Source organism: Rhineura floridana, chromosome 6 (assembly GCF_030035675.1).
Source record: "Rhineura floridana isolate rRhiFlo1 chromosome 6, rRhiFlo1.hap2, whole genome shotgun sequence".
In the NCBI taxonomy this organism is placed as follows: Eukaryota; Metazoa; Chordata; class Lepidosauria; order Squamata; family Rhineuridae; genus Rhineura; species Rhineura floridana.
Window position 1 is genome coordinate 47,689,277 of NC_084485.1, and position 16,161 is coordinate 47,705,437.

General features: G+C 41.7%; 2 protein-coding genes across 7 annotated transcripts in view; one reads left to right on the top strand and one right to left on the bottom strand.

Moving 5' to 3' along the window:
* The window catches only part of TRPC4AP (transient receptor potential cation channel subfamily C member 4 associated protein), a 40,874-nt gene extending 32,787 nt beyond the window's left edge, over nucleotides 1-8,087 (top strand). For both annotated transcript variants that reach the window (XM_061631684.1, XM_061631683.1), the window contains exons 13-19: nucleotides 1,535-1,618; nucleotides 2,044-2,134; nucleotides 2,400-2,540; nucleotides 2,628-2,736; nucleotides 3,288-3,400; nucleotides 3,580-3,786; nucleotides 5,148-8,087. In XM_061631684.1, the coding sequence (XP_061487668.1) occupies nucleotides 1,535-1,618; nucleotides 2,044-2,134; nucleotides 2,400-2,540; nucleotides 2,628-2,736; nucleotides 3,288-3,400; nucleotides 3,580-3,786; nucleotides 5,148-5,285 (883 nt within the window). In that variant the 3' untranslated portion in view covers nucleotides 5,286-8,087. The remainder of the gene's footprint in view (nucleotides 1-1,534; nucleotides 1,619-2,043; nucleotides 2,135-2,399; nucleotides 2,541-2,627; nucleotides 2,737-3,287; nucleotides 3,401-3,579; nucleotides 3,787-5,147) is intronic.
* Nucleotides 8,088-8,905: 818 nt separating this feature from the next.
* MYH7B (myosin heavy chain 7B) overlaps nucleotides 8,906-16,161 on the bottom strand; it is a 67,387-nt gene continuing 60,131 nt past the window's right edge. For 4 of the 5 annotated variants that reach the window (XM_061631678.1, XM_061631679.1, XM_061631681.1 and 1 more), the window contains 6 exons: nucleotides 15,098-15,223; nucleotides 13,185-13,355; nucleotides 11,967-12,071; nucleotides 10,615-10,710; nucleotides 9,703-9,840; nucleotides 8,906-9,032 (listed from right to left, as the gene is read on the bottom strand). In XM_061631678.1, the coding sequence (XP_061487662.1) occupies nucleotides 9,021-9,032; nucleotides 9,703-9,840; nucleotides 10,615-10,710; nucleotides 11,967-12,071; nucleotides 13,185-13,355; nucleotides 15,098-15,223 (648 nt within the window). In that variant the 3' untranslated portion in view covers nucleotides 8,906-9,020. Of the gene's footprint in view, nucleotides 9,033-9,702; nucleotides 9,841-10,614; nucleotides 10,711-10,829; nucleotides 10,952-11,966; nucleotides 12,072-13,184; nucleotides 13,356-15,097; nucleotides 15,224-16,161 lie in introns of those variants that run through there. The other variant, XM_061631680.1, reaches the window with a different exon arrangement.

Consider the following 16,161-nt stretch of genomic DNA (forward strand, 5'->3'; position numbering starts at 1 on the left):
GCTATAAGCAGTTGCATCTGTCTGAACTGTACATTGGGCAGTCACTCTAGAGGACCACGTACAGGAATACCCCGCTATACGGACCTTCAATTTACGGACACTCGCGAGTACAGACATATTTACAGTAGCACCATTCCCGTTTACGTACGCTCGCTTCGCAAGAACGGACACTTAACGGTATGATGCCACCACCCAATCAGTTTCCATCTACAAACTTTTTCTTAAAATAAGGTCTACTGTGTTTATTTTAGTTATAAATGCGTTATTTACATCAGTTATGCCCGTATATGACGATTGCAGTGCAGTATATGCATCGATAAGTGAGAAAAGGTAGTGCTTCACTTTAAGTACATTTTCGGTTTACATACTCGCTCTGGACCCATTGCATACGTTAATGCAGGGTATTCCTGTATATGCCTTCTAGTGATCGCGTGCAGTCCTTTACAACCTGCTTCCATCCTTAAACCAACCAACTCCATTCCTTATGTGGCAGAACCTGGTTCTGTATGGTGAGATGTTTTAACCTGTGAACACTTAGCACCCAGTGTTGGGTGGAGGATGTGAGTTCATAATGTGATGGATTTTAACAGTAGAGGTTGCAAATGATAGGAAATCTTAATAAGTGGTGGGAACTGAAATGGGAAGTAGGAAAATAATATTAAGGGGCATACACATAGGACTATGTAAGAAATGTTACTAATATTTTTAAAGCATACATAATATATTTATATAATGCCCCTTATACCAATATTTCTGTCTAAATATTTCTCCAGATTGGATCTCGGTAATTTCCAAGTGAATTATGCTACGGCTAAGTGCTGCATCTCTCTGCTGTTTATGAATGAAGCTTGTGCACTGCTTTAGTTTCCCTGTTTGAGGCATGGGGCATTCTTTCCCTCTAAGTAGGAACAGGTTTCACTGGTTCACCTTTTTTGTAGAAGCAACAGATTTAGTTTGTGAACAACAGTTGTGTGCATTCTTTTAAAAAGTTGCAGCAGGGTACAGTTCTTACAGTCCCTTCTCCAAGGCATTTGACCTTGTTTGCAAGGAAAATAATTCTGCTGTAGATGTCAGTCTTGGAGGACAGTGGCCGCAAGCAAGCAGACAAACCCCCGCCCTCAGACCACTAACACTTGGGGATTCATGGTCTGTTTTGCTTCTGTTTCATTGCACTCTGTTTGTGCCATACACAGGTTACTAGCTTAACAGGAGCCTTCATTAGTTACTTTCAAATCTTTCCTGTAATTACATTTTGTATAATCTTGTACATACGGAGATATCTGGAACTGACAAGTAGTTCCATATTGGCTCCCCCCCCAAAAAAAAAAAAGACTAGGTGAAGCATTTTTTTTCATTGGGCCCAACTGTTGGGTCCAATGGTGTAGCATTGCAAAAGCTGCCATACTGTGTCTAATTTTGCTGTGTAGAACTGGGCAGCGTATTAAGATTGGAGGGGAATTTGCTGGACAGCTTCTTAATAGTTTCACAGTGCAACCAGTTGGTTTACTCATTGTAACCTCTCCCCATATTTTAGAAGTTTAGTCTGTGATGGGAAAAGAGGCTTGCTGACCAGACTACTTCAGGTAATGAAGAAGGAGCCAGCAGAATCATCATTCAGGTGAGTTCTGTTCTTAATACATTAAACGTAGTGTTCTATTGTAGGAAAATCTGATCTTCAGAGTCCAGAGGGAAAATGGATCATTATCAGCTGTTAGAAAACTTTTGATTTGTTTTGTCCCTGAAGTGGAAAAATAAAGCTGAGCAGTATTCAGGAGCAGGAATCCTTGTCTCAGCATGGTTTCTGCCCTGCCCGTGGACTAACAGTTGTTTAGTCTCCAAAGATGTCTTAGTTGTTGAAACCTTGAATCCTAGCTAGTGATGTGTACACATGAGGAAGATCCACATGTGCAGCCAGAATTTTTTTCCCTGCAGCAGTTCCCACTATCAAAAAAGCAACTCACTTAAAACTGTTCTGATTTCTTAATTTACTGTTTACCAGATGTTCCTTCCTTAATAAGATGTTCATTTTATTTTATGTTCCAGATTTTGGCAAGCGAGGGCAGTTGAAAGTTTCTTACGAGGCGCTACTTCTTATGCGGATCAGATGTTCCTGCTAAAAAGAGGGCTCCTAGAGGTTTGCTTTAAAACAAATATTTGTGAAACCTGAAGTTAGCCACAGTGTCATAGTTTAGGATTTATCCTAAACTTCTGAAGTTGACTACTATGATTTTATATTTCTGAAACCGCCACTGTACATTATCAGGGTTAATCCCCTATCAAGTCAAAACACCTTCTTGTAACAAACATAGGAAGTCAAAGCCACTTTATTTCTGGCCTGTGAAAAGTAAAATGTGAAGGTTATTGTTTTGAGTTTACGGTAACATTTTTCTCCTTGCCAGCATATTCTCTACTGCATTGTAGACAGCGAATGCAAGTCACGAGATGTGCTTCAGAGTTACTTTGATCTTCTGGGAGAACTAATGAAATTCAACATAGATGCTTTCAAAAGGTTTAATAAATACATCAGTACAGATGAAAAGGTAAATTTAAAATCCCAGAATCCCAAATGAAACCAGCTTTGTATTATATTGTACTCTGGCACAGCCTAATTCCTCTACTTTTTTTAGTTTCAGGTGTTTTTGAATCAGATCAACAGCTCACTGGTTGATTCCAACATGCTGGTTCGTTGTATTACTTTGTCTCTGGATCGATTTGAGAGCCAGTCAGACATTAAAGGTAACTTTGTTATCTGTCCTGAGACCAAGAAATGGTTTTAAATGTATGGGCAAGCCTGTCTTTAAGACTTGTTTACACAACCATCAGGGACGTTGTGGCTGCTGAAAATCCTCTTGGAATTATTGTGTACAATGATTCCTTGTCTGGTACCACCACACATAGGATGAGGGCTTTTCCCCATATTTAAATGCTGCTTAGCAGTGACATAATTGCTCTAGGCAAATGCACCACTGCACACCCAGCAACTTCAAGAAGATTTTCAGCAGCCACCAGTGCCTGGATGAATTAACCATAAGAAACAAGTAAAACTCCTATATCTGTTCACTCTAGATAAGCACCCATTGTTGCTACTGCATTTGTTGCTGTCTGGGGGAGTTTTTGAAGTTCAGAAAGTGGTAAATTTGGGAGGTACTTTTCTCAATTAACAAACATCTGTTCATTCAGTCTAACTGCATTGTGGATAGAAACAAATACTGACAATGCATTTAGTCCTTTTAAAACATTTTCTTGGTTCAACTCTTTAAACCTAACAAATGTCTGGTCTCCTGCAGTTGCAGAAGTCTTGTCCGAGTGCCGCCTGTTATCCTACATGTCACAGATGTCCATGAGGATGTCCTTCCTTTTCCGGCTCATTAATATTATTCATGTACAGACGCTCACGCAGGTAAAGAGCTGGCTCTGAGCTCCCGTTGATCATATGTAAATAGATTGATATCCAGTGTGATTATTTCCTTTTAAGTTCCTTTGGACGCTTGTGTTCTATAAACAGACTCTGGGAATGCCTGGTGCTTTTGACATTTTTCTCTTGATTTGCTAGGTTTATCCTTATTTTCTTTGCTTTAGGAAAATGTAAGTTGTCTGAACACAAGTCTAGTCATCTTAATGTTGGCCCGAAGGAAGGACAAACTCCCCTTCTATCTTCAGACACTTCAAGAGATGGAATACACCAAGAAATACCCTGGGTTCATCCTGAATAATTTTCACAGTCTTCTGCGTTTCTGGCAACAGCATTACCTCAATAAAGACAAGGACAGCACCTGCTTAGAAAATGTATGTCTGCAGTTCCAGTTGCTTTGGAATATCTTCTTTATATCCTGTACTTGTGGCGCAGTGGAGGAGTAAAACAGATAGATGATCTGATGACAGTGTCATGGCCAATGTAATATGACAGCAATTGAGTGTCAGGGTGTATTTTAAAAATTACATGAGAGAAATGAAAACTTTTAAGTGTCTTTATTTGGGCTCTCAAGAGAACCAAAACATGTTTTTTGTAACAGCTCCAGTTTCTTGGCGAGCCAGAACAGACTGCACTGCCCCAGAAACATTTTAGCTCTATAATTGAACTTCTGCTTCTTCAGAATTTTTACTGATGTAGACTACTTTCGGGCTGAACTGCTGCACTAGCAAAGTGAAACCTCACATTTTGGGTAGATGGATCTAAATTGGGCTCAAAGTTTTAGCTATAATAAAGCAGTGCTTGATAAGTAACTGTGCAATTGGTCCATGTTCTTTGGGGCAACAGCCCAGTGCTATCTTAAGGGGCTGGTATTTTCTATAGTAACAGACCCACACACTGTGATGTGCACATGCACACACCGACCATGATTAGCATGGAAGCGTTTGTGCTGTGTTAACCAGTTGTAGCATAACATTTTTTTTTACTGAAAGATTGGTTTAACCATTTTCTATTATGAAATACATATGGAAAGCTTTATCACATCTGGCTGGCCATCAGATGATGGATAGCCTGGTTCAGGGTAGAAAGACTTGTGTGCTACTAGGTGAAATTTAAAATTTCACTTGTTAGCCTAGTCCCAAGTTCTTTAAGACCTCATATACTATCTGAGAGATCCGCTTACCCACCTATATACTGCCTGTTCACTGCAGGTACCTATGTGACCTCTCTGTGGTGCCATGTGTGCTAGAGGTTTGTTCCATGGCGATTTGGACCAAGTCCTTCAGGCCAGTGGCTGCTGCCTTGTGGAACACACTGCCCACTGAAGCTAGACAGGCTCCATCTTTATTGTATTTTTATTGTACAATGCTATATTTGCTAATATTTAGCAGTCTGCAAATTTTCCATTTAAATAAACAATTTCCATCAAGACTGAACACTGATACCGAGTGCAGAATTTCTGCATTCTGAGAAACTTTGCTTTTATTTCAAAAGAAAAAGCCAGCTACCCAAAACCTTGTTTGTTTAATTGCTCTCTAAAGACTGGGCTAAGCTGCACATAAAGCTTCTCTGAACTGAATTCATTGTGATTTCCCAGTTTCTCTGTGCTTTATAATGGGTGGGACGTGCACCAAGTGTCTGTCAAAGTGCCACTTAAAAGATCTAAATACAGCTACATTTCAGTTGCACTTGCTGATGTACTGTAGTCTAAACTTGCCATTTTTCCCCTTTACAGAGTTCATGTATAAGTTTTTCCTACTGGAAAGAGACTGTATCTATACTCCTTAGTCCAGACCGGACATCACCTTGTGCCATAGTTAGCTACATTGATGAGGCATACATGGACATTGACAGAGATTTCACGGAAGAGTAATTCTTCAGGCTCCGGCTTCCAATGGACTGCGCTTCAGAGGGAGTCTTGCAGACAATGGATTTTCAGGGATATGCTGTGTGCACAAGCTTGGAACTATGGAATGTTACCATGTTAAAGTTTTCTCTCTCTACCCCCTGCTCCGTTTTGAAGAGCAAGACTTCACCAACTTCCTAGGCAACATATTCAGGGATGCTTGTGTTCTGTAAGAAATTGTCTGCAAAAAGCCAAGTCTTTTTGAGCTTGATAGATGGGATCCTTCAGATGTGCAGTGGTTAGCTGTGGCTTTTTCTCCAGAATTTGATGTTAAAACCGCAGGCAATTTCTTGGGACATCTAAACAAGTCAATTTTGATGGGCACACCAAATGCACACCAGCCACACTTAAGCCACCTTTAAAGGTTTTTTAAAAAATATTATATGCTTTTCCTTTGCATTGGGATTTAAAATTGATTGTGTGTGAATTTTGTTCTTAAATTCTTGGAAATAATAGGTCTCTTCACCTCTTTGCAAACTACTTTCCTACAAAACTTGTGTTCAAGCCCCTTATTTTATCATCATTGTGGTATTGCATTCAGAAGTATTTCTCTCAGTTCCGTGGAAATCTCTTGTCTCCAGCTGATTTTACAGTGTTGTCTAGAACAGGCATGCATTGTGGTGATGGGATTAGTCTTGGGAGCCTAACTGTGACTAGGCACTAATAAATTAAAATTAACTGATTTTTTCCCCTAAATGTTGCAGCCTGACCATTTTGTCAACAAATAACCAATACTAGTTGAGAGTTTCCTTCTGCAGTCCTGCTTTGCCTGAACATAAAATCCACTCTTGCTATTTGGGAACCTAACACTGCAGGCTAAAATGGCAAAATTAACACCCTTTATTCTGATTTTATTTATTTATTTATTTATTGTTCCTGAAGTGTAATAGTTACTGGAATTGGCCAATCTTTTCCTATTGATACCTATATTAAATGCTGCCCAGTGGTTTTGGTTTGAGACAAATTGTTCAACAGAATCTGAGTTTGCTGTTGTAATTGATGGCATTTAAACAAATCACTTGGAATATAGCTGATGTTTGAAGCCAGAAACCTTCTGGAATGAACATTTCATTGCAGTACTTTAAGAAACATTAGCAGTTTTGAATTGATTGTCCCTTAATGTGTAAATTTACAGTTCTGGAACACTTTGCCTATAGCAGAATATATCCCTGAAAAGTCTCGAAGTTAGAATGTTTGTGGTATTTGTATTCTAACATAAGGCTTTTCCTGTGTGAAGGAAAAATCAATGTCAGAATCAGCCTTAGTTAACAAAGGTAATGTCCAGGCAAATTAATTAACAGTAGCTAGGAATGAGGAGTAGTTGACCATGCTCCTCATCATCTTTGCCCTGCACTTCTTGCTGCACCTTATTTTCAGGTAAAGTCATGGAAAGAACAGCTAGGCTGTAACTGGTTTGGGTACAGATACTATTTTAATTTATTGGAATATTTACCTTTTTAAAAAAAGACTCTTGCTTCCAGACTAAAAGGTGTAGTACTATTCTTTTACATGCCTGGTTGCTTTTTGGTTTAAATAATCTAATTGGTTGTGCATCCATTGTGGAACAGCACAGCACGTTATTTTAAGACTGACCCAGTCTGTCTTATCCTTTGTGGTTTGTCAGAAATTAAAATGGAAACCTGGGAGCAAATTATGTATCTGCTGTGCAGGAGCAACCGACCCACATCCTTGAAATAATTTTTCAGGATATGTTTAAAATTTTTGGCACTCTATGAGCCACTATTATATTAGCTATGCCCACCCACATGCTTCTAGCAGATATCACACAATAGTCCAAATGTTGGGATAGCTTTTGATAAGACAGTTGCCTCTAAGTTGTAAAACTTTCCTTTTTGAGCTCATCCCTTTTTAACCCTCCCTCAGTTCTAGGTTATGTTTGTGCGCTGAGTCTGTAAATGTAGTAGCCCTACACTTCAAAATAAATGATAAGAATTAAAAGGCTCAAATGAGTCTGAATGCTTTTTGAGTAGTTTTAACTATTACATGCAATCTGCAAAAGAACATACTAAAGCTTAATTCTCATTGCTGTATGTAAAATATTTCCTTGCCATTGAATGGTCAGGCTGCTTATTATCCTTTTTATAGATTTGTCTTGAGTGAGACTGATTTCACTAGGGAAAATTCTTTAGCTACTCCTGGGGGTGGCTTGGTATCACCCACCATGCTCCAGTATTTTTGTCAGTTTATTGGGCCAGGTATAAGGAACCTGTAGCCCTCCAGATGTTGCTGAACTCCAGCTTCCATCATCCTTGGCCATACTGGTTTGGATTTATGGGAGCTGGGGTCCACCAACATCTGGGGGGTCACATGTACCCTGTCATAGGCAACTCCAAGGAGTTGAGTTTTTTTTAACTCAGGCTGCACCATTTGCCTTTTAGTTCTTACAGGGAGCTTATATGTCAAAGATCTCTCACCACAGCTTCTCCTGTGGAATCTTGTCCGCAAATGTTTAGAGACTGCAATAATAGGCTTGGATTAAATATAAACTGTTTCAAGGAGTGGTACTCATAAGTGGCACATGTGGCTGAAAAACTGAAGAGGTCACTATTAGCTGTGGTGGCTTTGGTTTGAATTTGTAATCGTTAAAGGAATGGAACCGATGTGTGGCAAAAGGGTGGGCCCTACCAGGCCAGCAAATGCTCCTGGATTAATGGATTAATGTTCATGCTGCCCAGATTAATGCTGATTTACTAACAGCACATAAATGTATTAAATGGAAACTATTAAAATAATTTTATTTAAAAAAAAGGCCTGGAGTAGTTCTTTACTTTTTTAATGCACCAATCCTTATAGCAGCTGAGCTCCTGGATTTCATACAAATAGCTTAGGTTGGGCTTAAGTAGTAGGTTCAATATAAGCAAGTGAAGGTTTATGAGCCTTTGTCAATAAGGATCCTTATGGCAGGTGCCAATTCTACCTAATCTTACAGACTTCCACATACTTAGGAAGCAAGAACAATTCATGTGGAAACTTGCAAGCTGAATAAATAATAGGCTTTGAAAAGAGATAGTTCCATTTAACCACCTTCCGGCCCTTTCTCAGTATGGATAATAGTCTCCTATATTACCTAGCAGGATATTGGTGCAGTCCAGCCCCACCTGGATCATGTGTTGAGTATTGCTTCATTGGATGTCCTACACCCAAGAGAGAATAAAAACATTGGCTTTACAATGAAGGTTGTTCATTCTCTCTCCCTCTCTGTTGAGGACTACATTCCCTCTTTTAATGGGGTCTTGGGTTATTTTTCCTTGGAAACTGTGTGGGTGGGTGTGAGACCTATCTGATTTTTTCTGATTACTTGATCTATAAATACTCCATGGTTCACATTTTCACACTTGAGCCAAGTTTCCTTAGTTGTTGCACGTGAGAGCGCACCTCTGTCGCCACTGGAAGTAAAGTTTCTAGAAGGCCTGCCTCCACTAGCAGATGTCCTCTTAGAAAAGGACTTCGAAAAGAGCGAGGGTAGAAGTTGAAAAAAGGGTGGTAGAAAATGCTCCATGTTTAAGAGAGGAATTTTCATAAGACTATTCGTCCAGCCTCCTGATACTTATAAATAGGTCAGAGCCTTCTCATCATGAACACTAGGCTTTATTTATTCACTACAGAGACAGTGATGGCTGTTGCAGCCATTTACATCTATACACAGACATGATAGTAGAAGAGATGTTGCACTGTAGCTTCTTATTCTTCATGCTATTAATAAAAAAACAAAGTTTGTTTCAAACTAGATTTCAGCAACTTCCCAGTGTCCCCAACCTCTCCTTCACTTTGTAAAATGTTTTTTCCTTCAACTTGCAGCTCAGTGATGCAGCAACTGCTTTTGAATGCTGTCTTGACCCACTGCTACCTGGTTTTTGGGACAGCTGCAGCTTGGTCATCTTCCAAATGAGGTTTAGTACTGTGATCTAGTTCACATATAACATTAAACCCTAGTTTAGTTTTGTGTGAACCCTGCCCTGCAGCTTAAGTATGGTTTAATTAATGTCAACAAGCCACAATCTGAACTCATGGTGGTTTGTTGGCTTACAAATCTTGGTTTGTTTTAACTGAATTGGCATGACGTGAACCCAGCACCTTTCCTTCTGTGCTGTGTTTGACCCACCCAAGAAACTCGCCAAACTACAAATGTATGAGGAATGAGCAAATTAAAAAACAAAACAAACCGGAGAAGCAAGCCATGATCTGTTCATCATCGGTGGGACTACTCATGGTTTGTTAAACCATGGCTTAGTGTTATGTGTGAACCAGGCAGTATAGGCAGTGGCTGGAAGCCACTAGATTTAGCTCAGTTCTTCCATATACCTACTATCTCATTCCCCTACAGTAAGTCATAGCCACAGCTTTGTGGCAGCTCAGCCCTTACCTTCAGAGTTACAACCTCCCTGGTGCGAGATCGCAGCTTGTTCACTTGCGTCTCTGCGATATCTGCCCGTTCTTCAGCATCATCCAGTTCATGCTGCACCTTCCGATATTTCACAAGGTTGGAATTGGCTTGCTGCTCCTAAGAATGGAATACGAGATTGGATATAGACAGAGGCAGAGTTGATAGCGGCCCTTGTTTGTGCTGTGATTAGAGACCCTGTGGTAAACATGGTCTGCTAGGCACATGGAAAGGTTTGTGATGTGTGAATTTGTCATTGCGCCTTCACCTACAGCATCGGGTGGGGGGGGAAACTTTTTCAGCCCAAGGGCAACCTTGCCTTATGGGAAACCTTCCAGAGGCCATAAGCCAGTGGTGGACAGAGCAACAAATATGACGCTTCCCTTTGTACAGTAGGCTACATTCCACCCATGCAAAGTCACGTGTTCTACACCCATGGCTCACCATCCAGATAACCAAGAGACATTATCACAGTTCAAGGACACATTCCAGCCAGGCACAAGTACTTAAGGAGGGAATAGATTAGGGCCAGTGAGGGGTGTGTCACCTGGGGAGAGCTCCAAGGGCCAGATAGAAAGGTCTGGAGGGCCACATTTGCCCCCTGGGCCTGAGGCTCCCTACATGTGGCCCAGAAAAATAAGGTTATGCAAGGGCAGTGGAGGTTGATTTACCCAAATACCAGCCTCCCTAAACTCTTCTACCTGAAGAAGTGACATTTTAAGATATCATCACTCTTGAAGTTGTGTAATTTTTGGAATATGGTTCTTGAGGTGCATGACTGCAGCAGCACAGAGGGAGAGTGTAGAGACTGGAGGACAGGATGTTGATAGGTCCCACCAGACCAAAGGGGGCTTTGAGTAACAGATGGTGATGCTCATGCGGAGTCCTACTTACTGCCTCCTCAGACTGGCGCTTGTAACTCTTGACTTTGCTCTGCAGCTTGTCAATCAGTTCCTGCATCCGTGCCAGATTCTTCCTGTCCTCTTCAGTCTGAAAATCAATGGTAAGACATAGACTAGCTGAGCACCTGTCAGTGTTACTCTACATCACAGTATACAGAGATTTTGCCTTTGTGTTTCCTGGTAGCATCACCTTCCCAAGATTAATCCAGCTCCTTTCTGATCTCCCTTTACCCAGGGGTGTGTCATCCGGGTTCTCGGGGGGAGGAGGTCTTAGACCCATTACGTTTTTAGGAACAGAGTCCCAGCCCGGTCCTAATATCTCCAGCATCCTATGAGCCAACCAACAGGAAAGCGAAGTGTGTTAGCCACTGAGAAGAATCTTCTAACATGCTTATCCTTTTCTGCTGATTGGAGCCAATCAAAGTGAAAGGAAGTGACTCAGCCATTGAGAAGATTCTTGTCAATAGCGAAGAAACTCCCCTTTCATGCTGATTTGCTCCTAGGGACATTGTGGGAGAAGGTGCACACAGGAAGGACTGAGGAGTGTGGAGATGACAACGGAGCAAATAGGCAACTGAGGGTGTGGCGTGACTATCATGAAGGGATCCTGCACTTCTATATTTGTCAATACACTACTACTTTACACTAGAAGCACTCCACATTTATCTAATGGAATGAGCAGAATGGCCTGCGATACCTAGGATTTTTCTTTCACCTACCTAAAGTACTTTTTCTTTCTTCTTGCCCTCTCCCTCCCTGACTAATAGATACAGTATACAGATGCCCATTTTCGGCAGGGGTGGTCAAATTTAGTTCCTATACTAGCTCTTTTTTGATCAACATAGTGCACTGAAGGTATTAAATGCTGTTAAGCAGGGCTGAACTGATTTTTGTGGGAAATTATTTTCAGGGTGAAAGGGGGAGTTCTCCAAAAGACATCCCCCCCCATAAACCTTGCCTTTTTCACAGTAGTTTGCTCTTGTTCATTGTCCTATTGGCAGCTACTTTGTCAATTGTTATCAAAAAGAGAGTGGTTCTTGCCATCTGATCAAAGCAATCAGGGATCATGTAGCCAGCATAGTGACAACATGGCACCATGAAGTTAATCAGATTTGGCTATGTGATGACATCATACAGTCAAATCAGAGTGAGGGCAATGCTTCCTGCCCTCACTCTAAATGGAAAAACTTTTTTCAGCCTCCCTGAATTATTGCTGGAAAAGGGTGGGTTGGTTGCAGAGGGAAACCATTTTTCAGACACACCTCTCCCCCTGTTTTTTGTTCAGCCCTACTGTTAATTAGATATGGGGCTGCGGAATTGGTATGAAGATGCTGAGGCTTGTACCTGGTAAGTCAATTCTTTCATCTTGCGCTCATACTTGCGAATACCCTTTTGAGTCTCTGCATACTTCTTCTGTTCTACGTCCAACTCGCCCTCCAGTTCACGCACCTGAAAGGAGCAAACAGAGTGGTTTAAGTTCTTTCCCCCTCTCTCTACTTGGCTCAGAGACCTAGAATAAAAGATACAGTTGTCACACTGGGCAAGATGGTGGGCATCCATACAGATGTTAGTTCACCCTACCTCACCATGAAGAAGTTAGAGGGGACTTGCCTATACTCCCACACTCTAGCCCCCTGCTGGACCTTTGCAGCTGATATTTTGTCTACTTTGGGCAGAGTTACTGGGCAGAGCAATTGCACTTTCACACAGCATTGTGCCTGCCTCTGACAGGGTATAGCTGGAAAAGGTTGACTTGCACTGTTTCCTAGGCCTATCGTTAATTATTTCCCTTCAAGTAGGGCCAACACTCAATAAAAGAAAAGCTTAGCATCTTTCAGGGATATTGATGAGAACAATTCTGTGTCAAGGAAATTCAAATAATGGGACCAGAACAAAGAATGTAAGGGCATTTGGGGATTTCATTTTCTGTATTAATTTTACTCTACCCAGAATGTGAAACTGCATGCAGGACTGGGGGTAGACATAGGCACTAAAGGGAAAGGGAAAGTAACAAGAAGTTGTTAAATTAAATCCCCCTAAGACTGCACATTTCCAAGCTGTTTTCTAGAATCATGGGGGCTAGGATCTTGAAATTCTTGGAATTACAAATTCTATATCAGATACTAAGCCTGAATATGTGCAGAATGAGTAGAGCCCAAGTTACAATGAAGAATATTTGGGATCCTTAGAACATCAGGTAGCAAGGCTCAAGCTTGTATGAGGGCTAGGGATCTACAGTAAGCAGCTCTGGGCTGGGCTCACTCTTGTGCAGTGTTCAGTCAGTACACCAAGAGCCTTGCATTGAAAAAGGATGCTGCTGGGAGGATTGGTCTAGTGCAGGGCTAGCGTTAGAATCTAGTTCCCATCAGTCCCAGCCAGCATGGCCAATGGCCAGAGATGATGGGAACTGTAGTCCAACAACATCTTGAGGGTACCACATTAGCTATCCAATGATCTAGTGGCTCCAAAGGCAACTGTGTGCAGATTTCTATAAATCCCCCTGCTTCCAGTCTGGAGAAAGATGAGTGCTGCAAGAAAAGATGGCATTCCTCTTATTCTCACCCTGGCTTCTAGTTTCTGGATCTGCTTCTTGCCTCCTTTGAGGGCAATTTGTTCGGCCTCATCCAGCCGCATCTGTAGGTCCTTGATGGTCTGTTCCATATTCTTCTTCATCCGCTCCAAATGGGCACTTGTGTCTTGCTCCTTCTTCAGTTCTTCTGCCATCATGGCTGCCTAGTGGTGGGACAGATGACAAGAGGGCCATAGGAAAAGTTGTGTGCTGCACTGTCTCCTGGACGCATGAAATGAGATAGTCCAGGCTTCGGCTCACTCAGCCACAAGTAAAATTAACCACCTCAGTTTGATGCAGAGCTGTGCTTCAGCCTCTGCTATTCAGACTCAACCTATCAGGTACGGGTCTAATTTAGAAATGTTTCACCCACTAAGTGGAATATTGCAATAGCACCATCACCACCCTTATTTTGAATCCCTCCTCCCCAATCTGACTCAGTGTCTGATCAGGTTCTCCACATATAATGGCACAATGTTGGCAGCCATCATCTGTCCCCAAGTGGGATTCATCTCCTTTGCTATGCCAAAATTACGAAGCCTCAGCCCACCAGCAACTAAAGCAGAGAAAACCAACGTAGTGTCAGATGTCGTGGGCTACAGCTCCCATCACCCCAGCCATCATCACTACAGCCATGTAGTCCACAACATCTGGAAGGTACCACTTTGGCTACCCGTCCTAAAGTGCTGCAGCTCACTCACCTCACCTAACCCCCAGATTCCTTGCCTCTTTCATTCTACTGCTTCAGTAGATGATGATAAAATAATGATGATTACCAGTTGCCAGGCCATTCCCTCCCTTCATCAACTACTCCAGTCCCTAATTACTAAGTGTATAGACAAAGCTAGTGCTGGAAAGGGAAAATCTGTGGGAGCAGATACAGTAAAATACAAAGTAAGAAATAAAAGAAGGAATAAAGTTGCAATTAAAAATCAAATGAATGTTTAATGTGATGGTTGTGCTGTCTCCCGTTTTCAGCCACAAATCTGCAGACAGGCTGTGGGCCACTTTAATGAAGCACGGGGACCACTAGTGGTCCATAGACCACAGTTTGGGAATCACGGCTCTGGTCAATATGTGATAGGTAAAGCTGCTAGCTCCATCTTGGTAGATCTGGTGTAATGATTCAAAACCTCTGATTAACTATGAGAGCTGCAACAAACTTTTTACAAAGAAAATCAAAATTTGGACATTTTTAAAATTTAATTTAAATTTACATTTAAATTAAATATAAATTAAGTCAGATTTTGATGTTGAAAGGTGATACACAAAAGCAAACATCTCAGTTTCAAAGAATCAGCATTTGAAATTTGATTGTTTTTTGTCTATTCAAAGAGATGTTTCCAGTTTTGTACAGGATATACTAAACAAACACCATTGCAAGCTGGCTGTCGACTCAATTAATAACGGCCTCTGGATGTCAGCTGTTAGATACTATAGTATCAACTTTCCCCAATCTGGGGCCCTCCCAATGTTTTGGACTGCAGCTCCCATCTGCCGCAGTCAGCATAGGTGTTCTGGTTGGGGCTGGTGGGAGTTGTTGTCCAAAACACTGGGAGGGCACCAGGTCGGAGAAGGCTGCAGCATGGCCTGTGACATCAGATACTGCCTTTGCATGTCAGCTTTCAGATACTGCAAAATGTTGATTGCTTTGTATCAGATACCATCAAACGTTGAGTGTCATTGCAAAATGCAAAATGCTGACGTTAAACCTCAAATTTGTGCTGAACATTTGCTATTAAAATCCACAGAGGAGAGTTTTGCAGGACATTTGAGGTAGCTATGGGGGGGACAGGGGAAATTGCAGCTCCAATATATACTGAAGTGAGATGTGAGTGCAGCCCTTGCAACATGCACACACAGCTTGACGTGCAGGTGTCCCTCCAATCCTCTTCAGAGCTCTTACATCAGTAATGGCTTTCTTGGCCTTCTCTTCTGCATTCCGACACTCCTGCACTGCCTCCTCCACCTCGGTGCTCAGCTGGGCAATGTCTGCTTCCATCTTCTTCTTTTGGTTAATCAGACTTGTGTTCTGGGACAGAAAGGGACCATGAAAATTAACTCACCAGGACAGGGGAACCAAGGCTGCTGACACACTGTCAGCTGCTTGATCATATAACCAAGTATTGCTATTCAGATTGGGAAGCAGCACTCAAAAGAGTGTTTTTCCTGACACCTGCTATTAGATTCTTTTAACTGGAGGTATTGGGAATCGAACCTGGGATCTCCTTCTGCATGCAAAACATGTGCCTTACCACTAAGCTACTGGTCTCTCCAAGCCGGTCTATAATGCATATTATGTGTCACATGGGTGTGTGGTGCTTGGCTGACTGACTATTGAAAGCTAAGAGCAGGTGCTAAAATTACACACATGCACAAGCAAACAAGTAGAGAGCGATTGCCTGTGCAATCCATGGAGTGCCACAATTTTAGTGCAATAAACCAAACCCAGCTATTCTGCATATTCACTAAATTGCAGCTTTGCCTGCTGTCTATAATTCAGCTCTGCTGGTCTTCTTTCACCTAGTCCAGGATGCATTAGGAAACGGTACTGTGACCTGGAGAACTACACGGCATTGAGGACAGCAGCATAGCAAGGTCACACGTTTATCCCAGATCAATTAAACTGGAATAATTAGTCTCTCAGAGTTTTGCAGGTACAACACCAACCGCACTAAGAAGTATAGTTCACGCATAAATTAAAGTCAACAGCAGTAAAAGGAACTGTTTAAAAGTCTTTTTATCACCTTGCTTATAAAAGTGGAGCGGGGCATCTTAATCTGCTACAGTATGAACCCTTTGGAACAGGAACAAGGAATTCTCTGTTTCTGGACAACAGAGCTGCTCACGGGAAAGTGAGAGGAAGTCATAACAATGTTTAAGAACAGCCTATGTTCTATCAGACCAATGATCATATCTCTCTGGTTTGGCACTTTGTCTTCAGCAGTGACTAATTAGATGGGTTTGGGA